The 27,029-nt window shown below is 38.6% G+C and overlaps 2 protein-coding genes across 2 annotated transcripts; both read right to left on the reverse strand.

Annotated features, from left to right (window-relative positions):
* Window positions 1–157: 157 nt before the first annotated feature.
* map1sb (microtubule-associated protein 1Sb) lies at window positions 158–18,724 on the reverse strand. Its single transcript, XM_007234373.4, has 7 exons — window positions 18,564–18,724; window positions 15,203–15,304; window positions 12,838–12,920; window positions 11,249–11,389; window positions 4,690–7,864; window positions 3,893–4,101; window positions 158–3,775 (listed from the first exon to the last, which is right to left on the reverse strand). The coding sequence occupies exons 1-7, from the start codon at window positions 18,697–18,699 to the stop codon at window positions 3,620–3,622; spliced, it is 4,002 nt and encodes a 1,333-aa protein (XP_007234435.3). The 5' UTR covers window positions 18,700–18,724; the 3' UTR covers window positions 158–3,619.
* An 843-nt stretch (window positions 18,725–19,567) lies between these two features.
* On the reverse strand, window positions 19,568–22,187 carry LOC111196401 (cocaine- and amphetamine-regulated transcript protein-like). The gene is made up of 3 exons (XM_022685666.2): window positions 22,013–22,187; window positions 20,220–20,303; window positions 19,568–19,775 (listed from the first exon to the last, which is right to left on the reverse strand). Exons 1-3 carry the CDS (start codon window positions 22,139–22,141, stop codon window positions 19,668–19,670), a joined length of 321 nt encoding a protein of 106 aa, XP_022541387.1. The 5' UTR covers window positions 22,142–22,187; the 3' UTR covers window positions 19,568–19,667.
* Window positions 22,188–27,029: the final 4,842 nt, after the last annotated feature.

The raw sequence follows: 27,029 nt of genomic DNA on the forward strand, positions 1-27,029 counted from the left end.
AATGTAATGTTTATTCTATTCGTAAAAAGTCATCCAAAATAGAATTTAGACCATGTAAAACCAGCTACCAGCAGAATCTGGATCTGATCTGGGTTCCTCTGTGGGTCTATAATTAGTACACAGGTCAGAGAAGAACAGCAATCACTCAACAGCCTGATCATTTTTAATGTTTTATTAACAACCTTATCACAGATAGTTCTGCAGTGTTCTTCACTGTAGGTTACAGAGGAGCAGAGGAGCATCACATGAGCAGAAAGTCCTTCTCAGAGTGTTTAGTGTTAAAGTGAGGAGAGAGGAAGATCCCCAACACTTTAAAGCAGGACAAACGCACACATACACACACACCACAGTGGACACATCACACACAGTCACACACACACTCAACATGAATACAGATAGTAAATTCAGGTCCAGACATTCAAACACAATATCTGGCGTCATTTTGATCTGACTGCCTGGATGGCTCTGTGTAAAGACAGAACATACCCTAACCTAACCTGAGGCAGGTTTTTACTTTCTGGACCGGAATTTGCCACGACTAGAGCACAGAAACAACAGGACTTAACTTTTCACACTGTAGCTTCAGCCTCACACCAACAGAACCAGAGGAGCAGATCAAAACCAAACCATTCTCTTCTCTCAACCTCTATTACAATAAAGGTTCCTAGGGTTCTTTAAACTGGATGCAAAGTTCTTACTGCTGAACAGATTATAAACTTGCTTAAACAGTTGTAACATGACACGCTCAAATTAATTATTTTTTTATTGATAAGTCACTAATTATAACATTTTTAAGTATTAATTTACTATTAGAATAAACTTGTACTTTGCTTTTATTATGTATTCATCTTTCTGTTTCAAATGATTAAATTTAGTTCATAGAATGAAGTGTTTAATACTAGAGTTCACTTAACTTTAGTTTAATTGTTTAATTACTTGAAACTTGAATCTGTCACAATCTATTAGAATATTATACTTGGTTCTAACAACACACTAATTAATATATATCGGAACCTTTATTTTTATAGACACTAGACTGGACTCCTGACCAGAAGATTAGCAATAAAAACTCACTACAGTTAGCAAGATAGCTAACTCAATCTCCCTTTAAATAAACAGTAAATCACAGTTATAAATAAACCCAGATGATTATTAACTTAAAAAAGCCCCAGGCTGTGGTGTAAAAGTTTGTGTATCTGGCAAGGTTGGTGATAGAGGCGTGACTGGTATTACAGCAGCTCTTAGCCAAGGAGCTAACTTAGTCGTTAGCATGGTTAGCTTGAAGAAAAAAAACAAGAAAGTAAGGCTATTTTTACCATCCAACAGTCTCTCAAATACATTGTTTCCCTTTGTGTGTTTATTTACAGCCATGAGAGATGACATATTGTAGCTAGCATTAGCTTTTTTATCCTCATACTGCTGTGTAGCCCTGCCCCTTCAGAAAGCAATATAGGCAGATTACTGGTGGTGGAGGATGTGATGCGAGTTTAAATACCAGAAGAAACATTACACCTTTTATGGAAAATCTGACAATAAGCAGACTTGAGTTCTTCAGAATTAATTAAAATTCTCTAAATAAACACAAAAAATAACACAATAAAACATTTACAGCAACAAAAAAGGAAAAAGAAGTGATTATTCGACATTTTTGTATGGTCATAAACAAAGCATTCAATTTCCCATGGGGAAATATAACTTTATACATTTCACAGACAACAGATTGTTTTGTTAATTTCGGCATTTTATAACAGTCGTCATGTTTAGTGGGTTTTGCATTTGTAGCACAGGAAGTAAATATCAGAATCAATATATAAGTCATTTATTTACTTATTATAATATCAAGGTTTACTGACCTAAATTGTAGACCAAATCAGAATGTTTCTAAATATACTGGTTGGCGATATGTTTTCAATAAAATAACTCACATTCAGCCAGCAGCAAATATGATCCAAACAGACGTAACCTATTAGTTACCTGCCTCACCCAGTAGGGAGAACTAGTACTTTCAGAAATAGAGATATATACCCCATATGGCAAGAATGCACCTAAACAGTCCTTAATATTTTTAATAATAATAATATTAGACACAGGCACATGATGAGCATTTAATTTATCAGACTATAAATATTTAGAGTTGCTCACTGCCTCAGTATTTTTCATTATTTAAGCACTAAATCACTAAAAGTGTTATTTTTACATTTTTTCTGGTTGAAGAACTCTCAGGATTGGTACAGCATTAAAAGTGCTATCTACCCATAAGTATGATTACTGTTATTGAGACATATGTAGCTCTTTGTCCTGTAGTCTGAATAAACATTCTGAGATTTGTTTGGATAAGTTAAAGTGAATAATATAAAATATTCATGGTAAAGGATTATCATTTAAAATAGCATAACATATATACAGTGCATACCATAGTTAACACATTCTTCAGTTTCCTCAAACATGCATGTCTCTAGTACAGGAAATCTATTTCTTTGGCTGTATAAAAATGTAACTTTATTCCTACTTGAACTGGCTTGTTCTCTCACAGCTTCCTTTCTGAGCAGTGCTGATGTATGTCTTTCAAAATCAACACAGGCTTCTCCTTAACTAAAACTTACTAACAAAATTAGCATGCAAGAAAGTGCAGGTGGAGAAATGAACCATGGTGTGAGATATTTAACACTGTGCACAGTTTTCACCTCCAACCACTGTCTTACAACACGTTAATTATTACAGACATCAAATGATTCTCTTTAGTTTCTACAGATGTGAGCTGGAACCTGCACGAGGCATCATGTGGGCTGTGCTGATACAAAAGCTGCATCCTAAATCAAGTACTGTGTGCAACATTCTTAAACTCAACACTAATGCCTCTTGAATCTGGATTACTGTCTCAACTCAACCACTCATATTTTTACTAAATTAAAATGAAGAATTACTGTAGACACCTGAAATTTCAAGGTAATTTTTACCATTGTGTCAGATGTGAGTCAGCAGTTATTTGCAGCTTCTGGCTCCTCCTCTTTTGTCTGACCCCTCCCCTACCTACAGCTTCCTTTGATGACCCCTCCCCTTCCAATTACTTCCACTAATGGACCTAAAACCTTCTCGGATGGCTCCTACCCTTCGTAAAGCTTTCTTTGAATGTCTCTTCCCTCCACTGCTACATCTTCCTCTTATGGCTCCTCCCCTTCTCTTTAGCTTCCTTTGATTGCTCCTCGCATTACTATAATTCCTTCTGATGCCCCTCCCCTTCTAAAAGCTTCCTCTGATTGGCTTTCCCTTTGCTACATCTTTTAAACCCTTTCCACACATTAAGCAACACTTTGCAACATTCCACACTTCAATAATTGCTGGATCTAGTTTTCCATGCGTTTAAAACAAACATTACATCCAGCTGCAGTTCCATCTGAACTCTACTACTTACACTAAAAGTGCCTAGGATACTAAAGTTTTTCTTTTTGAGCTCCAGTCCAATATTACCAACAGTACAAATTCTCTATTCATATTTCTCAGGAGGTCAATCCATGCAGGCATGGGTCTCATCCATGTTCTGTGGGTTTAAGTGCTAAGGTTAGTGCTGAAAGGGAAAGTAAAGGCTCAGGTAAACAGTTCTCCTCACTGATCAAAACTCTCAGAACTCCACTTTACATGCTGGAAACGTTTCCTCTTGCATGGCCACAGTGCTGTTACTGCCCAGAACTGTGATGCCCAGCTGCTGCTGCTTCTCTTGGGTCTGCTGGTACCACTCATGCATCATCACCGACTCAAAGGTGGGAATTAATGTCACCTGGAGGACAAAAGAGAAGAGAGTTTTTTGTAGATGCTCAACTCCTTCAACCTCTGATCAGGTATTTCTAGATCTGTTTCTGTTGGTTTATTATTGCAAGAACAGTGTGGAACTGACCGGCACAGGCTCAGGCCATAAGGACTTTCCATCCAGTAAGGCATCCAGGATGGGCCTTATCATAGCTTCTTTCATGGCATCATCTCCACTTATGATGTAACAGGATGACCGTAAGCGGCAAAAGAACTCGAGATCAATAGTGGAAGCTGCATGTCCAGATGGTACATATGCCAGGTCCAAATATACTGATACGCCACCCTTGTTACCTGCTGATTGGATACAAAAGAACATTTATCAAGAAAAAAATACATGATTACTGCATCCAAATGTTGCTTTTCTCAGTTTTACATGTAAAGAGTATAAAGTCTTTTCCCACTGGATACACTAGAGCAGATGTCAGTAATAGGTGAACCGCGGTCCGGGGCCGGACCCAAGACGTTGTCTTATGCGGACCCAAACCGATAAACTACTGATGACTAAGGATTTCATTCTTAAAGCGGCAGTACTTTTCTTGTCTTTGCGGTATACGTGCTTCTAATAAGAAAACAGTCCTACACATTTTGAAACTCTCTAAAACTATATCCTATAAATGCTATTCCTAACTCATTTACACTTGTACGCCACATCTTCACAACCTTTCACCACACCATCTCTTTTAAATAATTTATATTACCTTTGTAACTTCACTTACGATCACGTACTGCTGCCATGTTCTAAACTTCCGGCTTTAGTTAAAATGACTGGTAATATGTTTTTTAATGTCAATACTTGCAATAAATTCTCTCTAACTAACTAGCATGAATAAAGTGTTATAAAACAGGTTAAGTGCCAACTGTGTTTTAGGTCACTGTTCCTACCTGCAAGTCTTTTTGGACCTGAATGCGCAGAGCGTGATGCAGAACTGTCTACAGTAGAGCTCGACCTCAGGCTACCAGCTGAACCACTTGGATTTCCAGTTTTGGCTTTGGTGGTTTGCACAGAGCTGGTGGTACCTCCAGCTGTCTTTTTGTTTCTCATCACATTAGTCTTGACGGTTTTTCCAGGATCAGGCATGCATGCCCCAGGCTGGGGAGGAAGAGGCGGCAAGTCCTTCAAAGTGACTGGCAGAGGATCCTGAGGTGGAGAATTATTTCTCCTCAGACCATCAACAGAGTTCTGAGAGGAGAAATGAACACCGGTTTCCTCATCAGAATCTAATGCACCATCTGCAGTGATGGACGGACATTCCTCCATCCCGACATGCATGTCGGAATCTGTTACATTGGGGAAGTAATCACTAGCAGAAGTCAGAACGGTTTCCTGGACAGAGTGAGTGGCTTTGCCACTTGCGTACATCTGTGGCAAGGGTTTCGCGACATCCTGGGAATGATCACTGTCATCTGAGAGGTCCTGAGGGCTGCTGGTTGTAAGTCCTGGAGATAGTGGATGCTGCTGGTTCCCTGGAGACTTAAAATGCTTGAACTCACATGGAGACACCAGGCACAGGTCAACATCATGGGCAGCGGCATCAAACATAAGGCTCTGTGGACCAGGATGTCGTCCGTCTGAACCATCATTCATAACAACTTTGGTGTGGGCCATTTTTAAAGACAGGGACATCCCTACCTTAAAATCAGAATCGACATAGTGTCCGTTGGAGTAGCAAGTCTCGTCCTCATTGGTGGATTCACTGACTGTAGGAAGGACTTGTTCAAAAGACATTGACAAAGATTCGTCAACCTCAGTGGACTGTGGTGAGCTAACTTCTGCTGGCATTGAGTGAGTGGTAGTGACAGTTGGAGATATATCAGGCATTATGTCTTTAAAAGAGCTCAGGGACAGGAAACTGGAGTGTTTCTCTTTAGAAGATGTAGAGTTGCTTTCTTGATTACTTTTGAGGCAACCGGACTCTGAGTTCTTGCATGATGCTTCTGGTTGACTCTCTGACTCAAGGCACATCTTGGCTCCCAGACTGCTGTAGTCTCTGGATGCCCACGTTTCTTCTGGTGAAAGGTGATACGGTGTATGACCAGCACTGTTTGGTCTGGATCTAGGAGAACTCATCTCCAGAGTTTTTTCATCTGGGCTGATAAGGACTTCCTGCTGGTCACATTTAGGAAGATTGTCTTTAAAAGCACCATCAAGCAAGGTGTACTCAGTGGGTGTGAGGTCCAAATTCACACCGCGTTCACATTTTGGATTCTTGACAAGGTGGGAAGAAGCATCAGTGGCCTTCCCTGGACTGGGTATGGCTGCTGCAGACTCTGCACCCACTGGACTCCTACGGTTATTCTTTGCATCATCTTTATTCCCTGATTCCATCCGAGAGGGGAGGTCAGAGTTTTTACTTGCAGAAAGGTTTTGTGACTGCTCTCGCTCCATTGCCAGAAACTCTGATGTCATATCCTCAGGTGAGGAAATTGGGGAGTGATTTGCATCCTCTGCATCACCTGATAGCTTCTGGTTCTGCTGCTCCTTGTTAGATTTGTTGTTTTTAACTTTCTGCTCTGTCGCCTTGCTCTCTTTTGTCTCATTTTTCTTTGCAGTTGAAGACTTACTTGGGTGTGAAGAAGGGGGCGCAGCAGCTGAAGCTTTCTTCACATCTTTTCCTGACACACTGTGCTTTTTATCTTCAGTCTTATCATCTTTTTTCTGTTCAGTCTTTAAGTCTGCCTTGGGTTTGTTAACAGGAGAATCTTTTTTGCCAGACATTTTCCTAGGACCATTGTCTTGTTTTTTTGGCACTGGGACACTAGCCTTTTCATATTTTGTATTGTCTCTGAATGAACTCTTTCTTGCTACTGTTTTTTCAGGTTTGGAGAGCTTTAAGTTGCCACTATTTTCCTCAGCTGTTGGAGCATTTACATTTGCGACTCTGGCCTTGTCCTTTGGCTCTGAATATCCGTGGGTTGATCTCTCCTTTGGAGCAGCACTTGCATTACTTGTCCTTGATTCCTTTGTGCTAGATTTCAGACTGTCTTGACTCTCTGCTCTTTTTGGATTCTTTTCTGACTTTGTGGATTCAATGTCTTTGGAGCACACTACAGGTTTCTTTAAAAACTCTAGGTGTTTCAACTTTTCTAGACCATCCAGTATCTTCCCCTGTGGTGTGGACCCAGGGAAGAGGACTCTGATTATCTTTTCATGTGGGCTGGCTGGATGCCACACAAGCAAAGCACAGATAGATACCAGACAGTTTAAAGGAATCTCAGAGCCTTTAAGGTTGGGGCTGCTCTCAGGCCAGCTGTGCATGAAAGCCTCAAACTCTTTGCTGCGCTTTATTGGGTTAAGGACATAGAGCTCAAGACACCCAACTCCCATTTTCTGAAACAGAATCACTGGCTCTATAGAACCATTTGAGTTGCGAAGTAGTTGTTCTGGTGATATCTTAAGATTCTCCAAATGGCGAAGGGTAAGGGCTGCTTGATCGCTACTTTTCAATACGTTTGGGTCGCCTTGAAGTTTTTTCAGCCTGTTTGGTGCATTGAAGAAAACAACACCTAGCTCTGGAGAGATTAAATTTTTAAGCCATTTTTCTTTTTTATTGAAGTTTGAAGAATCATCTTCCTCAAGCTCAGCAACCTTCCGTTCAAACAGACTGTTAATCCCTGGCAGATTATCTGTCCCGGCATGGGTGAGTAGAACAGAGTCGACACGATCCAGATGCCTTACTAACTTCCAAAAGCAAGAACGTGCATCAGCCCCGCCGTTTACCAGCACATTGAATCCGTTGACTGCAAAGAAGGCACAGTCCCCTCTCCCACCTGGAAATATGTAGCAGCAGGGACGGCAAAGCTTGAGGAATCCCACAGTGCTTGGAGGCTCTAGAAGATCAAACGGTGACTGTGGCTCAAGGGTCTGCGAGAGATGATCCGTAAATTCTTGAAGCCCTTCCATTTTAGGGAGCACCATTAAAGGGTTTACCTTAATGTCTATCACATCTTGTATGCTGTGCTTCCCAAGAACTGAGTTCTTCCATTTTCCAGTCTTTGGGCAGCTCAGGGTCAGGCTTGGTTTTCCAGATGCACTTGCAGCATTCAGTACAGATTGGACCTGTTAATGATGTACAAAACAACAGCACAGTCACTGTAGAAGAACACATGGTTTTCACATAGTACATAAACACTTGATATCTATTCTAGGCTTAATATAGTGACACTGATGCCAGGAAATGAATCCAATTTCCAAAACAAACATACGCAATGGAAATAAAAACACACATAGTCATTAACACATAGTTTTGAGCAGTCAACAAGGTCTCAGCATGTGCGTCCTGTTCCACGGGAAAAAAAACCCAGATGGCTCATCACAGAGATGTTGGAGACAAAACAGCAAGCAAAGCTGCATCAAGACAAAAATCTACTGAAAATCTAAAACAGAGGATTTGCATTCATTTGTTTGTCAGTTACTTTGCACCATGTATGGTCCTTTCATAGTTTTATGAACATTTCACTGGTATTGAATGACAAAATTGTGCTATCAATCAATTAAACAATATTCTGTGATTATTCACACTTGTTCTTCTTAAGACTTAAGCAATTAGTAATGGCTATTTAAATGTAAAATATATGCATGTATATTTATATAATTGGTGTTAATCACTTAAATTAACTGTATTGTATTAACAGCAATATTCTATAATTAATCCTGTTAAAATCATGATTTAAAAATTAAATGCTAGTAACTGTTTTTTTTGTGCAGGAGAAAAAACTATTGTATATTGTGGTCTGTTTGCTTGGTCTTTTTAACCTAGGCCTATGAATACCATTCTCTTAATAACTTAATAATAATAAGCTCAAACTGAATTTGTTTACTATGTGTTTATACTGTGCCCCCTACAGATTTTTTTTCCTTTTTTCATGGTGATATTTATCAAGTTTTTCAAACAAACTTTAATATCAGACAAACCTGAGCAAGGGATAAATAAATGTTTGCCCCCTAAACCTAACAACTTGGTGGCAGCCTCAGCGGCAACAAATGCAGTAAAGTTTTACTGATATTTGGCATTGAGTCTTTCACATCTCTGTGGAGGAATTTTGTTTCAATCTTCTGTGTAGGATTGTTTTAATTCAGACACTTTGGAGGGTTTTGGAGCATAAACATCCTGTTTAAGATCATGACACCAGCATCTTAATTAGACTTTAACTATGACACTCCAAATCCTTCATTTAGTTTTTTTAATCAATTCAGAGGTGGGCTTTCTGTTTGTGTGCTTTGGATCATTGTCCTGCTGCAGAACCCAAGTACTCCTGAGCTTGAGGTCATGAACAGATGTTCGGACATTCTACTCCAGGATTGTCTGGTAAACAGCAGAATTCCTGATTCCATCTATTACAGCAAGTTGTCCAGCAGCCCCAGACCATCACACTACCACCACCATGTTTTACTTTCAGTATGATGTTTTTTTTTCTTAAATTACGCGTTCATTTTACACCTAATGTAAAGGGAGACACACCTTCCAAATACCGTATTTTTCGGACTATAAGGCGCACCGTATTATAAGACGCACTATCAAAGAACGCCTATTTTCTGCTATTTTTCCATACATAGGGCGCATCGCATTATAAGGCGCGTTAAGTGACACTAGAAAGGGTGCCTATATCAAAGTGAACAGGGGTGGCGCCATGTTTCCCTTCCCCCACCGGGGGTGGTCGCTTGCCGGTGGAGCGTCTCAGTATTCAAATCTAGCTCTTTCAAAGTCAAACGAGTGCTGGATATTAATCTACACAGATTCCTCTCCTGAAAACTGTTTATTTGGGTGAGTAACGTGCTTCAGTTTATTTACAGTAAGCTTAGATTTCCAGATGTCCACTAAGGCTTGCTGCACCAGCGTTAGCATAGCTATCCGCTAGCACGCTAGCTAGTCACCTAAACTAGTAAAGTTAACCCAAACTTAAACGACAGCGTTACACTGAGTAATCCTGCGTGTTCTGGTAAGACAGTGAGATATTAGCTAGCGATTCGTCCCCCGTAGCTTGTTTTAACACGGTAAACAAGCAGATTACAGGCTGATAAAACTCACCTCTGAGAGAGTTAGCGCTTAGCATCTAGCTAATGCTAGCCAGGCAAAGCAGCACAGACTTACAGGCCGATAACTCACCTCTGAACGGTGAACGCTTAGCGATTAGCATCTAACTCTAATAATACTGCTCCAGCAGTATTAAAAGTACTAAATTTAGAAAATACTGATCTCTGAACAGTGAAAAAGCTAGCTAGCTAAGCGGTTAGCATCTAGCTAATGCTATTGCTGCTCCAGCCTCGGAGCGGCACGGCTCTGCACGGAGTGTGTGTTTATTGCTCCTTACACCTGACGGGTAAAATTTAGATAATACTGATCTCTGAACAGTGAATAAGCTAGCTAATGCTATTGCTGCTCCAGCCTCGGAGCTGCACGGCTCTGGACTCTGTATAGCACTGAAACTCTGTATAACGCTGCACGGAGTGTGTGTTTACTGCTCCTTACAACCTGACGAGTAAAATTTAGATAATACTGATCTCAGTGAATAAGCTAGCTAGCTTAGCGGTTAGCATCTAGCTAATGCTATTGCTGCTCAGCCTCGGAGCTGCACGGCTCTGGACTCTGTATAGCACTGAAACTCTCTATAACGCTGCACGGAGTGTGTGTTTACTGCTCCTTACAACCTGACGAGTAAAATCCATACAAAAGGCGCACCGTATTATAAGACGCACTGTCAATTTTTGTGAAAATTAAACGTTTTTAAGTGCGCCTTATAGTCCGAAAAATACGGTAGTTCCATATTTGTCACGACAGTCCAAAGAATATTTATCCAAAGTTCTGGGGATCATCAAGATGTTTTTGGCAAAGGGCTAAATTAGTTTGGATAGTATTTTTCCAGTAATAAATGAAATCATCATTTAAAAAGTGCTTTCGTCAGGTTATATGTGTCTGATTTTAAAGTTTGATAAACTGAAAAATGTAAGTATGAAACAAATGCTAAAACAAAAGAAATCTGTTGGGGGGCAAATACTTTTTCACGCCACTGTATTTACATATATGAAGAAAAAAGTGACATCAGTGCATTCTTAATAAAAATATATTTTAAAATGAGGGTATTTTAATTATCATGCTGAGTGAAGGTTCAGACAGCTTTAGGGGAAGGCCAGCAGCTGTGTGTGTGTGAGCGGGGGCAGGGGGGAGTTTTCAGAGAGAGTAAGGAGATTTGAGCTTAAAAAGAAGTAATGTACATTTGTAATCTACAACTTGACAGTAGCAACACTGTGTTTATATCGCTAAACAAAACCAGTAATACGTCACCTGGCTCTGTAAACTTGGTTTTGTGATTCATTTACATTAAGAACAATTAAAGCGATAAAGTTTCCAGATGAATTGCTTGCATTAACATGTTAATGTTGACAGTACAGGTAAAATGCATGTGTTCCAATTAACAGTCACTTTAAAAACACAGAAGCACAGACCTCCTCATCCTCAAAGATCTGAGCGAAGTGGTTTGGACTGAAATATCCAGTTTGCAGGATGATGTCTCCAGTGTCCTCCAGTGATTGTCCTGCAAGCACCAGCAGCTTGTGCTGACTGGAGTCCAGTATCAGGCTGCGTATCTGTATGAGATTACAGAGAGTACAGATTTTAGCACTCTGATCACAAAAGAATCTTTTTTTTCTGGAATGGCAAAATAAACATCTCTCCCAGAACTCCCAGAATACTGCTTTTATCCTGCCACCCAGGCCCCTCCTGTGGGCTGTAGCTGCACTTCCATTGTTTTTCATATTTCTTTTGTTCTGAACTATTTGGCAGAATCTCATTGCGCCTTTTACACTCTGTGAGCCAAGCACACTGTGCTGCTGTTAAACTGTCTCGTTATTAGCTGTACACTAATGCTGCCATCATGACCAAGAGCGAACGAGGAACTTTCTGACCCATATGAACATCTCTTCAATTTGGGATTGGTATTTCTCAAGAGCTCTGACTTCATGACTTTTAGGATTCAGCCTGTCATTATAGCAGTATTAATAAACACAAAGAACTGATATTTTAGATGCATTAGTAGGCCTGTTACAATAACACTTTTTGTGATTTTTTTTTGTAGTTATTGTCCCATAAATAATTGTGATTAACAATATTATTGTCATTTTAGGACCACTGATATGATAATTTCATAGCATAAAACTACAATTACACTGATCTTAACAGAAATTAACTTTTCATTCTTAAGAATATTCAGACATTCAAACTGACATGAAACATTTATTAAATATCCCAAAAAACGATCATAAATAAAGTGAACATTCTGGTCATTCACATTAATGTTCTCTTCTTGCTAAGAAAGAATAATATAATGTGGTAATGAGGTGCGCACAAATAGCTGTGTACAAATCCATACATTGAACAATAAGTTGTAATGTAATTATCATGACAGGCCTATATCTTATATACATAAATCAAAATCGAATTAATCTAATTCATGGTTTTATTGTTGACCTTCAGGCTCATTGCATTCATGGGAATTCCTCAATTAATAAAATTATTCAGGTTGTGCACATATATTGTACAATAAGTCGATAATGTAATTTCACAGTTTACATGTGTTTAAACAGGTAATCAGTTTCTCTTCACACTTCTCTCATTATCAAAGAAATAGTTGTAAAATAGTTGCACCCAGAAGGAAGTGTCAAACTGCAATTTTGTTTAGAAGGATGATGAAGGATGATAAAAAGTTACCAAATGATAATTTGGCTGATATGAGCAACATTGTACAGTATTTGTATTTGTATTTGTAAAGATTTGTTGGTCATCTCCCCCAAAAACAACAGAATCAATTGTCAGTTGATTCTATCTGGGTGCAACTTTTTTTTGATGATAAGTGTAGAAAACAGCAAAATCCAAAAACAAAAATCAAGCTACTATCACATGAATACCTTGACTTCTCCATACATATTGGCCAAAGAGTACATTTTTGTAACTGATAATACCAAGTATCATTATAAATATAAATATATATTTGTCTGGACTGGATCTGTTCAGACTGACCAGCTCAAGCAGAACAAACCTCTGAGTAGAGAAGCTCCCCTGAGGGATTAACCACAACCCTGGAGCTGAGCACACCCGAGCTGCAGTGAAATATCTGCTGACCTGCAGAGAGATGAGCAGGAGAAAAGACAGAGATGAAAAAGGAGGATAAACAATAGACTTATCTACTTAAGACTGAAGACTGAAGACTAATCTGATACAATTTCAGAAGAACTGAATTAAGACACTGTCTCTTGAGAGCTAATGAACTAAAGACAAACGTCAGCAACAAACAGACAGTTATTGAACTCTTTAACTAAGAAATGCCTTTGAAAGGATTAGAGGTGAAATGTATCCAACAGAGACCTCAACGAAACTGATCATGATGCTCCAACCAAACAAGAACTTCCACCATACATCAATAGTACTACCTCAGCTGGTCTCAGCAGTGAGAAAAAAACTCTGTGCTTACTGACTGTCCCGCACTGAAGGTGTTCCTGGTGAAGCTGTACATTCTACAACATTACTGCACTGCACAGTTAGTTTCTGCTGTTCCCAAACACACTTTCATCTGAACTGCCTTTGTTGGAACGACCTCTTTGCAGGGCAGTGCTGGTTTGGCATTTCCCCTTTCCAGGCTTTTCAATGCCGCAACATCCTGTTACACAGGAGCCACAATGACCAGGTCAAAGGAGAAAGGCCATGACCCTGACTCTGCCTTCCAGCCAACAGAGCGAACAGATCCAGAGCTCTGACCTCAGAGTAGTTATCCCAGAGCTGCACTGATACAGAGATAATACCTGAGATAATACATTAGCCAATAATAGATAAGTTTAAGAACAATAAGAAACAGTTTTTTGAAAACATCTTAGTAACATGATTGGTCACTGACCCCAGATTTGGTTGGTCAGCCATAACATGTCAGATATCCAACTTGTGCTACTTTAGCTAACAATACGAGATGCTAGGCTAACACTGTTAACACAAACTGGACTGTCACCTCTCGCCTCATCTATCCTAAACTGCAGGTTCTGCTCTACTGGTTCACCACTGGCGTGCTTTATGAACATCTTTAACAATTTATAAATGTGTTAAAGAGAAGCAATGACTTCATCATCAACACAGCAAAAAAACATTCCTAGACTGTGTGTGCTGTCAGTCAGCAAAATCATGTCTGGGATCTCAGTATAACAGCATGGAAAGTGCTGCCGTTAGCTGCCAGAGTCTGAACAATTGGTCAGCAGAACTTCCTTCCTGACCTGTGGTGAGAGCTGCGGTAGCTGAGAGAGTTCAGACCAACAATCTGCAGTACTTCAGAGCTCTACTCAACAACAGCAAGAGAAGATTAACACACACCTCCAATCACACAGCACATTACACTCTGGCTTTCTGTCCAGGCAGTCAGTAAGTCATTCATTCAGCCAGTGAGCCAGTCAATCAATCAGTAAATTAACCAATCAGCCAGTCACTTAGCCAGTCATACAATCTGTCAGTCAGACAGTTAGTCAGTCTGTCAGTGAATCAGTCAGCCAGTCAGTCAGTTACCAATAAGTCAGTCTGCTAGTCTGCAATTTAGACAGTCAGTCAGTGGATCAGTCAATCATTTATTAAGTCATCCACTCAATCAACCTGTCAGCCAGCCAGCCAGTCAGTCACCAATCATTAAGGAAATCAGTAAATTAAGCAGTCAGTCACTCAGTGAGTCATTCAGTTAGAAATTCAGAAAATTAACCAGTCAGTTAGCCAGTAAGTCAGCCAGTCAGTTAATCAGTAATTCTAACAATCAGTGGATCAGTCTGTAATTTAAAGAATCATTCAATAAGCCTACCAGCCAGTTACTAAATCAAGTCAGTCAGACAGTAACCAAGTCACTCATTCAGTCAGTCAGTAAATCAAACATTTAGCCACTCAGTTAGTCACCATAACAGTCATTCAGTTAGCTGCTCAGTAAATCAACCTTTTAGCTAGTTAGTCAATAAATAAACCAACCAGTCAGTTAGTAAGTAACAGAGTCAACCAGTTAACTTGTCACCAAGTCAGCCAGTCAGATAATAAGTCAGTTTTTCAGTCAGTCTTTGTAATAAATCAGTAAATTAACCGCTCAGCCACTCAGTTAGTTATACACTCAGTAAGTCAACCACATAGCTATCCTGGAAGTCAGTAAACCAGCCAGTCAGTTAGTAATTAATTTCAATCAGATAGACAGTTCAACAGTAGATAATTAGTTAGTACACCAACCAGTCATCCAAACTGCCAGTTAGTCAGTCGACCAGTAATTCAGCCAGTCAGTAAACCAACCAGTCAGTCAGGCATGGCTTTTAAACGCTTCAGAGGACTGGAGTGTTCAGCCGTGGAGTGCAGAGGTGGAAAGAGAGAGTAAGAAACAAAGAGTGAGAGACACTCACCTTTAACATCAGGGGAAGAGTGAGATAAGCGCTTAGTAACAAAGAGTCTGAGCTGCTCGTCCACGTTACACACACTCAGATCCACATCCCACGAGCGGATTCCTGCAACAGCAGTTAACAGCTTAGTCTGTGTGTGTGTGTGTGTGTGTGTGTGTGTGTGTGTGTGTGTGTGTGTGTGTGTGTGTGTGTGTGGAGTGAGGGTGGAGCACACACTCGGTTCCTGTATTTATAGTGAACTCAGAAACAGTGAGAAAGGAAAAGCAGCCCATCGTTTAATCTGGGTGGATTCTATGATATTCATGATACATAGTGAGCATCATGATACATGAAGTTTAGCACTACAGTTTGCATCACAGTGTCAGCCCACAACATTCTCAGTGGGACAAACACTGACAGATTTTTAAAATCAGTTTAAAAAGATAAGACAATCATATTGTACTGCAAGCATAGATGGAATATTTCAAGAACCATAGGTTGCAATGTTTATAAAAATGATCTATCAACCAAAGCTAAGCTGGGATTAGCCTCGTTGCTCCAGTGCTAACTGGTGCAGTGTTAGCTTCCAATACTAGTTAGCTACATTTGTTTCATAACTCCAGTGCTAACTGGGACAATGTTAGCTTCTATTAGCAGTTAGCTATATTATCCTAGTAGCTCCTGTGTAAAAATAAAGAAACTAAAGAATAACATTTGAGGAAACTAGAGAGGAACCAGGGTTGTGTTTTTCACTTTAAAGCAGGACAATAGTGGGGCAGCTGCTCAAGTACACTGCTGATGCTAAAGTGCCTAGCAACAGCATCCACAATACCAGCCAGAGGGAGTTCAGACTACGCACACACACACACAAACACACACACACAGAAAAAGCAGAATATAGAAACACAAACAGGGGGAATTCAACCAGCTGTAAATAATCCACTACACAGCACTGATACACTCACCTGTGCACCTGCTTGTTTTGTTTCCAACCATATATGTTTTATGTAAATTGCTTAAAAGAATAAAGGGAACACTAAAATAACACAGCCTAGATCTCAATGAATAGAATATTCCAGTTGAAAATCTTTATTTTGTTATATAGTGGAATGCGAATAACATAAAACTGATCAATGTAAATCAAAATTATTATCTCATGGGGGTCTGGATTTAGAATCATACTCAAAATCAACATGGAGAATCAAATGACAGGCTGATCCAGCTTCAGTGTAAATTCCTCAAGATAAGTTAAAATGAGGCTCAGTAGTGTGTGTGGCTCCACGTGCCTGTATGACCTCCCCACAACACCTGGTCATTCTCCTGATGAAGCAGCGGATGTTCTCCTGAGGAATCTCCTCCCAGACCTGGATTAAAGCTTCAGTCAACTGCTGGACAGTCTGTGGTGCAGTGTGGTGTTGGTGGATGGAGCGAGACATGATGTTCCAGATGTGCTGGATTGGATTTCAGGTCTGGGAAATGGGCGGGGCCAGTCCATAGCATCAATGCCTTCATCATGCAGGAACTGCTGACACACTTCAGACACATGAGGTCTAGTATTGTCCTGCATCAGAAGAAACCCAGGGCCCACTGCATCAGCATATGGTCTCACAATGGGTCTGATGATCTCATCTCGGTACCTAATGGCAGTCAGAGTACCTCTGTGAGCACATGAAGGTCTGTGCAGCCCTCCAAAGAAATGCCTCTCCACACCAATACTGACCCACTGCCAAACCGGTCATGCTGGAGGATGTTGCAGCAGCAGAACGTTCTCCACTGCGTCTCCAGACTCTGTCACGTCTGTCACGCGTGCTCAGTGTAAACCTGCTTTTATCTGTAAAGAGCACAGTGCGCCAATGGCGAATCTGCCAATCTTTTCTTGTTCTCTGGCAAATGCCAATCACACTGCACGCTGTTGGGCTGTAAACACAAGCCCCACTTGTGGACGATGGGCCCTCATACCACCATCATGGAGTCTGTTTCTGACAGTTTGAGCAGAAACATGGATATAAATTGCCTGCTGGAGGTCATTTTGCAGGGTTCTGGCACCGCTCCTCCTGTTACTCTTTGCACAATGGAGGAGGTAGTGGTTTAGCTGCTTGGTTGTTGCCCTCCTACAGCCCCTTCCATGTCTCCTGGTGTACTGGCCTGTCTCCTGGTATCTGCTTCATGCTCTGAACACTGTGCTGACAGACACAGCAAACCTTTTTGCCACAGCTCGCACTGATGTGCCATCCTGGATGAGCTGCACTACCTGAGCAACTTCTGTGGGTTGTAGACTCCGCCTCATGCTACCTCTATGGTGAGAGAACTGATAAAATGCAAACGCGACCAAAACATCAGCCAAAAAGAATGAGAACAGAGAAAAGGTCTGTGGTCTCCACCTGCAGAACCACTCCTTTATATGAGTTTTCTTGTTAATTGCCAAATTGCCACTCATTTCTACCTGTTGTCTGTTACATTTGCACAACAGAAGTTGGAATTGATTCACAATCAGTTGCTTCCTAACTGGACAGGTTGATTTCACAAGTGTGGTTGACTTCCAGGTACATTGTGTTGTTTAAGTGTTCCCTTTGTTTTTTGAGCAGTGTATAATGTTTTGTTATGTTATTTTACACTACATAACATTATATTGTCATATCACATAATCTTTAGTTTAATCCTCCACCTATCCAGGTTACAGCAGTTTAGCCCTTCCCATTCAGTCTACAGCTGTTTTTCCCAACACACTCAGTCTACAGCAGTTCATCCCACACATTCAGCTTAAAACAGTTCAGTCCCATCTATTCAGTTTAAAGCAGTTTAAACTGCTAACCCAAACTAACCCATTTTCCCTACAGCAGTTTAGCTCCAATCTTTTAGTCTACAGCCTTATAGCAATCAGGTTTGCTGCAGACTCTTGTTTTTTTGGGGAGTGGGTGTGTTCTCTGTGATTATGCACAGATGTAAACACACACACACACACACACACACTCCTGAGGTTGCTAGGACAACCAATAGCATCCAAACCCACACACACAGTTTAAATGAGTGAATTCAAACAGCTGTCTGTACATCGAACAGAACACAATGAGCAGTGTGTGGGCTGCGGAATGTGTGTGTGGGATGCGGAATGTGTGTGTGCACAAAAGTGGAGCTCGAGCGCCCCTACAGGGCTGCACCTGACCCTGTATCAAAAATATCTGCACACGTATCAATAATAAACATTTTAGGTTGTTTTTCTCTGTGCATTTTTCTACTTTTCCTATTTTAAATGGTGCGGTGCCTACAGTCTGCCCGAATAGAAATGCTGCACTATTTAAGGTGGAGCGCAGAGTTAGAATAAAGAGACTCAGATTTAGCCTTGTGTGTGTGGCGTATGAGTGTATTGTATGAGTGTGTGTGTCACCTCGGTGCAGCTCCTGCAGTGTGTTGTTGCTCTGCGCTGCCTTCGGGTCGGCGGTCCGGTTCTGGCTCGAGCTGCTGATGAGCACCAGCAGGCCGGATGCAGCGCGAGCCGCCATCGCTGACGGACACACACGCATACACCGCGGGACGGAGGATGGGTGACGTCATACAGCAACAGCACGAGGAGCCAATAGGAGAGCGGAGCTCAGCCCTCACGAGGCTGAGGACCAAAGCATGCACACACAGGCAGCATCCCTCTCTCTCCCATCCTCTCCCCTCTTTCTTTCTCTTTTTCTGTCTCCCCCTCTATGTCTCTTCACCTATATCTCTATTTTTCTCTCTGTGTTTCTTTTTCTCTCTCGTTCTCTCAATGTTTTTGCCACTCCCTCTCTTTCTCTCTTTCTATCGCTCATTCTATCAGCCTCTCTCTCTCTTTCTCTCTCTCTCCCTTTATTGTATATTGTCTCTTCTCTCACTCTCTCTTTGTATTGCTCTTTCTATCACTCTCTCTCTCTTTTCTCTTAGCTGTCCCACCTTTGTTGAGATTCAGATCATGGACAGATGTCCTGACATTTTTCTTTAGAATTATCTGGTATTATTCAGAATTTTTAGTTCCCACAGTAAAAGCAGAACATCTTGGCCCAGATGCAGCAAAATGCATGCCAAACCATGATACTTCCACCACCATGTTTCACAGGTGGGATAAGGTTCTTATGCTGGAATGCAGTGTTTTCCTTTACACCTGTAAAAAGGTTTCTTCAATAAGTGTATACATATTTATTTGACTGGTTTAATTGTTTTAATGGAGCCTTTTGAATATGATTTTTGATTTTAATAAATGGTCCTATATAGAAACTAGAAGTGATTACTTTATTAAAAACGTTCTTTATGGGAATAAAAGGGAAAAGTGGTTTTGTATAGAACAATAACAACATAAAGAAGGTTAAAGGTTCGAGGAACACAGCCTGACCCGCAAAAGAGACAGTTTATAATAAAGAACAGCTTTATTCCAGTTTATTTAGGCTTCATTTTGAAATTAGCATAACTTTACACACTCTTACACACACACTCTCTCACACACATATTCATACACACAGGGCTGTGGTTAGAGACATTTCATGATGAAGAAGTCGCAGGTGGTACCCAGGGGGCAGCCACACAGTTTACCGATCCTTGCTCCCTTTCTTGCTGCACACTGCTCTCCTGCATCACACTGAGAGAGAGAGAGAGAGAGAGAGAGAGAGAGAGAGAGCTTTTTCACTTCCCAGAACACAACGTCAATACAATCTCTATAATCCCCACATACAGCCTAATTCACATTCCCTCTTTTTGTGCTGTCAGAAAAACCCAACTCAATTACAAACATGGTTTAGCTCCACCTACTCAGCCTACAGCAGTTTAGCTCCACCCATTCACCCTACTGCAGTTTAGCTCCACCTATTCAGCCTTCAGCAGTTTAGCTCCACCCATTCACCCTACTGCAGTTTAGCTCCACCTATTCAGCCTTCAGCAGTTTAGCTCCACCCATTCACCCTACTGCAGTTTAGCTCCACCTATTCAGCCTACAGCAGTTTAGCTCCACCCATTCAGCCTACAGATGTTTAGCCCCACCCATTCAGACTACAGCAGTGTGTGAGTGTGAGTGCATGTGTGTTACCGAGGGCAGTTGTCCGAACTTCTTGGTGGCGTTGGGCAGCTGTTTATTCTTCAGCTTCTCCAGCACAGCCTGCAGAGCCTCTATCTGACCCACACACACACACACAAACATACATACACATGCGAAAAACAGTGTTAAGGTATGTCTGTCTGCATGTGCACTCCATTAAACCAATCTTGTATACATTGTATACCAGCTACTGAACAGGTTTAATGGTAGAGGGTAATTTATTTATGTAACAAATGTTTATTATTTTCATTAATCTTATTAAAGCTTAACTGTACAATTTTACCAGTAATAGTAGTAATAATTAACTCACCAACTGTCTCTCGCAGGTGAGTTGTTTTTTTTTATTAGTAATAATGTTAGTATTATTAATATTAATAAACTGACCAGCTGACCAGCTAATTATTATTATTATTAGTAGTAGTAGTAGTTAATTAATAAACTAAATAGTAGTTAATTAATAAGCTATCTCTAATTATTAGTATTTTTAGTATTAATAAACTCACCAGCTGTCTCCCCTGCAGAGTAATTATCATTAGTAATATTTTTAGTATTAATAAATTCATCTGCTGTCTCTCCTGAAAAGTAAATTTTTATTAAAATAATTATTTGCATTATTAGTATTAACCCTACTGTTATGTTCATTTGTCAGGAACAGCAATGGTGTTTCTGGGTCAATTTGATCCGGTGCATATTTTATTATCCATTGTCTGAAACCAAAAAAATCCTAGTGTAAATATCTCATTACTAACCCCATTACTAATTATTCTATCAATATTTACTTCAATGGTGTTCCTTACCTCTAACAGGTAGTGGTTCAATTAGGATAATTCACTCGTTTTTCATAAATAAATACATGTTCAAACTTTTTTTTAATGTTTCATTACTTAATTACTTTTAAAATCAACATATAAAACAATAGTTTTACATAACATTGAAACATAACATTGCAATTTTGTTTTAGTTTTTGCAAATATGTGAGATTTATGCCACTCTTGGTGCAAAAATTCAAGCAGTTCAGTTTGGTTTGATGGCTTGTGATCATCCATTTTCCTCTTGATTATACTCCAGAGGTTTTCAATTTGGTAAAATCAAAGAAACTCATTATTTTTAAGTGGTCTCTTATTTTTTTCCAGAGCTATATGTTGATTACGCTAATTAAGGCAAGCAGAATAATTTTTATACTGTAAAAAATACTTAACTATTTTTCCTAGATCTTCAAACTTTAAAACGGGTCAATTTGACCCAGAGCATGAAGGCTTCATTATTATTATTAATAGTAGTAGTATTAGTATTATTAATAAACTCACCAGCTGTCTCTCCTGCAGGGTTAGTTATTATTATTATTAATAGTAGTAGTATTAGTATTATTAGTATTAATAAACTTACCAGCTGTCTCTCCTGCAGGGTTAGTTATTATTATTATTAATAGTAGTAGTATTAGTATTATTAGTATTAATAAACTTACCAGCTGTCTCTCCTGCAGGGTTAGTTATTATTATTATTAATAGTAGTAGTATTAGTATTATTAGTATTAATAAACTCACCAGCTGTCTCTCCTGCAGGGTTAGTTATTATTATTATTAATAGTAGTAGTATTAGTATTATTAGTATTAATAAACTCACCAGCTGTCTCTCCTGCAGGGTTAGTTATTATTATTATTATTAATAGTAGTAGTATTAGTATTATTAGTATTAATAAACTTACCAGCTGTCTCTCCTGCAGGGTTAGTTATTATTATTATTAATAGTAGTAGTATTAGTATTATTAGTATTAATAAACTCACCAGCTGTCTCTCCTGCAGGGTCTTGAGGTCGGGGTGGAGGGAGCGAGTGTCCGGTGAATCCTCACAGCAGGTCAGGATGATGGACAGGGAGAAGGAGGCGGTGATGAGGACGACGCGGACGCTGACCATGGTGCTGAAACACTGTCTGATCACTTTCTTCACAGCTGAACTCCACCGGTCTCTGAGCCTTATAACCACCAGCCAGCGTACCCACACTGACGTCAAACACATCTACACACACACCGCTCAGGAACACTGACACAGCTCAACACACTCAGCACACACACCCCTAATACACCTGTTTATGTTAATAATCAGAATCTTTAACTACAGTAAATGAGAATTATGAAAGGTTCACTGTTTACTGCATACTGTGAGTAATGATATGTTGTTTATGTTATAACACAGACTGCTTTACAGTTCTTAACCTGCATGAAGTCTTACTTTGCAGTGAAGGAAATGGTTACTTGCTCTTATGACCTACACTGTATGTCCAGAAAAGTTAAGTTTACTTAAAAAATTTGAGGAAACCGGTTGCCTTACAAATAGTTAAGTAATGTTTAATAAAACCTTAAGTTAATATAACTGAGAACATCAAATTATTACAACTAAATGGGAAGTTGACTTGTTTGTGTTTACTTAACTCTTTGAGGCAGCAGGTTTGCTCAATTTTTTTAAGTAATGGGGAATGAAAACTTGAGTTACATAAATTAAAACATCAAATTAATACAACTAAAGGGGAACTTGATTTATATCTAAGGTAGCCCAGGGGGAATTACTACACACTGATGTTGAGTGTCAGAAACTGTTGGACACACCCAGTATGCAAATAGATTGTGACAGAAGCCAATGGAAAAAAGCTGCCAATGACAACAGACTAAACTCAATTATTATAAGTTGGTTCAACTCAAAGATCTCTGTTTAAATGTATATGTGCCTAAAAAAATTAAACTAACTCAAAATAGTTGAGTATTGTTTAGAAATATCCAATTTTATGTAAAACAGACTTAAATCATTTGAGTTTAAACAACTTCTGGGTTTACAGTGTACAACCCTGTGTCCAGTCAGTCATGTAACTGAGTACCCAAATGATAACTCTGGTGGGGGTTACACACTGATTGTCAGTGAGAGTTGGGACAACACACAATTATTTATGCAAATACTTTATTCCAGGAGCCAATAGGAAAGATGGACGTCTATAAAATGTTGAAACGTACTAAGAAACTTCAGAAACTCTATTAGTATGCATTTAAAATTAAAACTGACATTTTTATTAGCAAATGATGAACTGTCTTTGAATACAAATAACACAAGATACAAAAAGTAAGACAACTCTTCCAGTAACAATGTCCCTCACACAGCAGCTGATCCCCTTAACTTGATTAAAGGAGAAATCTGGCGTGAAATGGACTTGGGTTGTAGTGAAACATGATAACGAGTATAAACTTTTGTTGAATAATCCATGTCCAGTCCAAAATACAGCGCTTTTAGTTGATGCTCCCAACAGGCTTACAATACAAGTTTGTACTTGTTATCATGTTTTATACACTCCAAGTATTTCTCCTTTAAAAGGCTTCCTTACCAGTTTAAAGGTGATTTGATGTTGCTCAAATAATCACTGTATTACTTTTATTTTTTTAGGAGTGTAAATCAAAACACTTTATTAAAAAGAACACCAATAACAGCAACAATTATTACTACTACTATAATAATAATAATAATAATAATAATAATAATAATAATAAAAGTCTGTAGTGAATGGTGTGAGGGGTGTGAGCAGGTGTTGATGGTTGATGGCTCTGGGTCAATATTGACAGTGATCAGATTGTGGAAGCTGAGAGAGGAAGAGGGTCAGTGACTGTAATTAACACTGTGGTCATTCAGTGTTTGGACAGAGACAGAGCTCTGACCACTCAGGAAGAGACTGTTAGAGCATTAATTATTTATCTGTTCAAATTTCCTCTCATCATTTCAGACTGAAGAACAGAAAGCTTTTATCTGATTCAGACTAGACTCATTTCCACATTCATAACATATTAATATCCCAGCTATTAACAAAGTAAATACCCTGACATATTTATAGTAAAATGTTTTATTTATGTCTAAAAAAATATTTTGTATCTGTATAAAATGTGTATAGAAAATGTGTTCTATTTTTATAACTCATTTTCTATTCTAACCCACGTTTGAACTTAATAAAACACTATTTTTTAATATGTATATGGGCTTTCTAAATACTTTATGTTTTTTGTTTATTTAAATCTATTAACTTTCACTTTTAACTTGTATTTCTAAATTACTGCACAAATAATATCCTAATATCAAAATGTTTCACAGACAATATTTGATATCACTGTTCAGACTTTCAGAAAGCAAATTTTCCACAAACTCTGATGTGATTCTGATATTAGTGATGTTTGATTGATGATGATCCAAGTGTGAACACAAATATTGAGAAAAGCCATACACAGTCATTAATCATAAATTAATCAATAGATAATCAGCATTATAATTCACTGATACCCATTTCAGCAAACCTTCATGGAGGGAAAGATTGAACCAGATCACCAGCTCAATCTTTAAAATCAATTTTACTCTTTTTTCTTATCATAACAAAGACATGATTTAGGTTATGTTTTTTTTGTTTTAATCAATTCTCAAATGTTTGAAAACTATATTTAAATATGGAAATCACTTTTCAAATGTTTAAAAATGATTAATTATTAAAATAGTTTAATAATAGTTTAAATTAATGAGTTTAGAATGAACAAAAAAATCAATACTCTTAATCTCCTGGCAGATTCCTGTATTTTTCTTTACTGATATAACTCAGGAACAATATAGTTAATTTGCACTGGTTTGCATACAGGTACCAAATATGTATCCTAATGGTGTAATAAATTCTCAAAGCATGAGAGCTTAAAAAAAAATCCATGTGAATAAGTTTTTAAACAATATTTTAATATCTTAAGATATTTAGGAACCAGTCTAAAAGCTGTAAATACAAAAACAATGTTTAATATTTAATAAGCTTCATCAATCAACTACAATTTTCTTAATAAAGTTGTTCTTCAGAATAAACAAAATGTAATCCTTTATCATCAAAAGATTTATAGATCACCACAATGCAAACATTATGTTTTACATTTTACTTATTTAATTAACGTCTTATTGGATTAGAAATGTGTAATGATAATCAGAAAGTGTGTGTGTGTGTGTGTGTGTGTGTGTTTGATGAATGCTTTAGATGGTGAGTTTCGATGGCTGGGTGAAACTGAGCTGTGATGTCATCAAAGTGATCCTGATTTCTCCTTTTCCCATCCATCTAACTTAATTACATCAGTTATTAGTTTGTGTGTGTGTGTGTGTGGGTGTGTGGGTGTGGGTGTATGTGTGTGTGTGTGTGTGTGTCCAGAATTGTTTCCTTTTGTTTGTTTCTTTGTTGTTGTTTACATCTGAGCAGAAATAATTATTTTAATCGATTTATTTCAAATGGTTCTTAAAACTGATGTAAATAAATAACACATTTTAGGAAACTCTACCATATTTTAGAATAACTGGACAAACAAAATACTACAAATGCATCATAAAGAGGTTTATCAGGCATATATTATTTTAAAGTTTGATGTGATATTTCAACATATTATGATATTATAACATAACCAATATTTAATATAAAAATAAGAACAGAACATTATACAATAACACATTGTATTATAAACTATAATATACTGTATAAGGGCACTTTGTTGAAGTGATCAAGCTGTATGACTGGTTTGGCCACCAGGTGGCGTTGTTGCTTGTCTGCATTAGCCCTTTCAGACCTGAATTATGTTTCAGTAAAACATAAAAATCATGTTTTCTGTCTGCAATTTACATAAAGGAAGACTCTAATAGTCTAAAGAGAAATAAAAATGAAATCCAAATAACTAAAATTATTTAATTGCTTTTTTAAATGTCCATTGCTTTGGATTCCTGTGTTTAACATTTTTATTTTAGGTATTTTCGGTATTGACCTTTTTCTTCACGAATAATCCATAAACAGTAACATTAACGTGATAAAGGTGTTCTTAATCATATAAAATTAGTATAACTTAGATCTTATTTGCTTTGTTGGTTCTAGTGCTGTCATGCCCTGAAATCTAAGTTGCTGTTTTTTTTTCTGATGCAGTGGGAGGGGCCTAAGCTACTGTACAATTTTTATTGGCTTGTTTAATGTTCTATTCTGATCAACAATAGGCTTTAATTAGAGTTATTTGCAACAAAACATAAAAAAGAGAAAAGACATGCTGTACATTGTAATGGACGCATGGTCTGAAAGGGTTAGAAAGGGTAGTGTATAAAGGGCTTCAGTAAGATTACACAAACACTGTGTATTAGCCTGATGCTAATCCTGTTGAACTTCTAATTTCTTCCCATTCACACCTTCAATAAACCATTTAATATGTGTGAACTTTTTAACCTGTCAGATTAATCAATCATACCTATAATACAGATCATTAACACTCATTACCCTGATCATTAACACTCTCTCTGAATCAGAGGATCTGATCTTCCTCAGAACACGTCTCCACATGTCCTTCTCTAACTCATTGTACAGACATTATCTGTTCATTCTTTTAATTTACCCATCTATACAGCTGTCAATCAAGCTATGAATTAATTCATCCATCCATTCACTCATCTATTAATCCACTTATCAATCCATCCATCCATCCATCCACTCATCAACCTTCCACTATTCAATCACTATCGTTACACTTTTGCACTTTATGTTGTCTATTGCTTTGTTGTTCAGTGTTGCCCCATGGTTCCGGAGGAACATAATTTTACTACACTCTGTACCTGTACTCAGATGTAATGACAATAAAAGCCTCTTGACTTGACTTTATCAACGTATTTATTCATAAATCCACCTGACCATGTCTGGATCTCCCTGCACGTGTGTGTCGCTGAGTTGTGGTCAGCAGGTGGCGCTGTTGTATTAGGTGTTTTATCACAGAGTGCGACCTACACT

The sequence above is a fragment of the Astyanax mexicanus genome, chromosome 8, assembly GCF_023375975.1.
Source record: "Astyanax mexicanus isolate ESR-SI-001 chromosome 8, AstMex3_surface, whole genome shotgun sequence".
NCBI lineage: Eukaryota > Metazoa > Chordata > Actinopteri > Characiformes > Acestrorhamphidae > Astyanax > Astyanax mexicanus.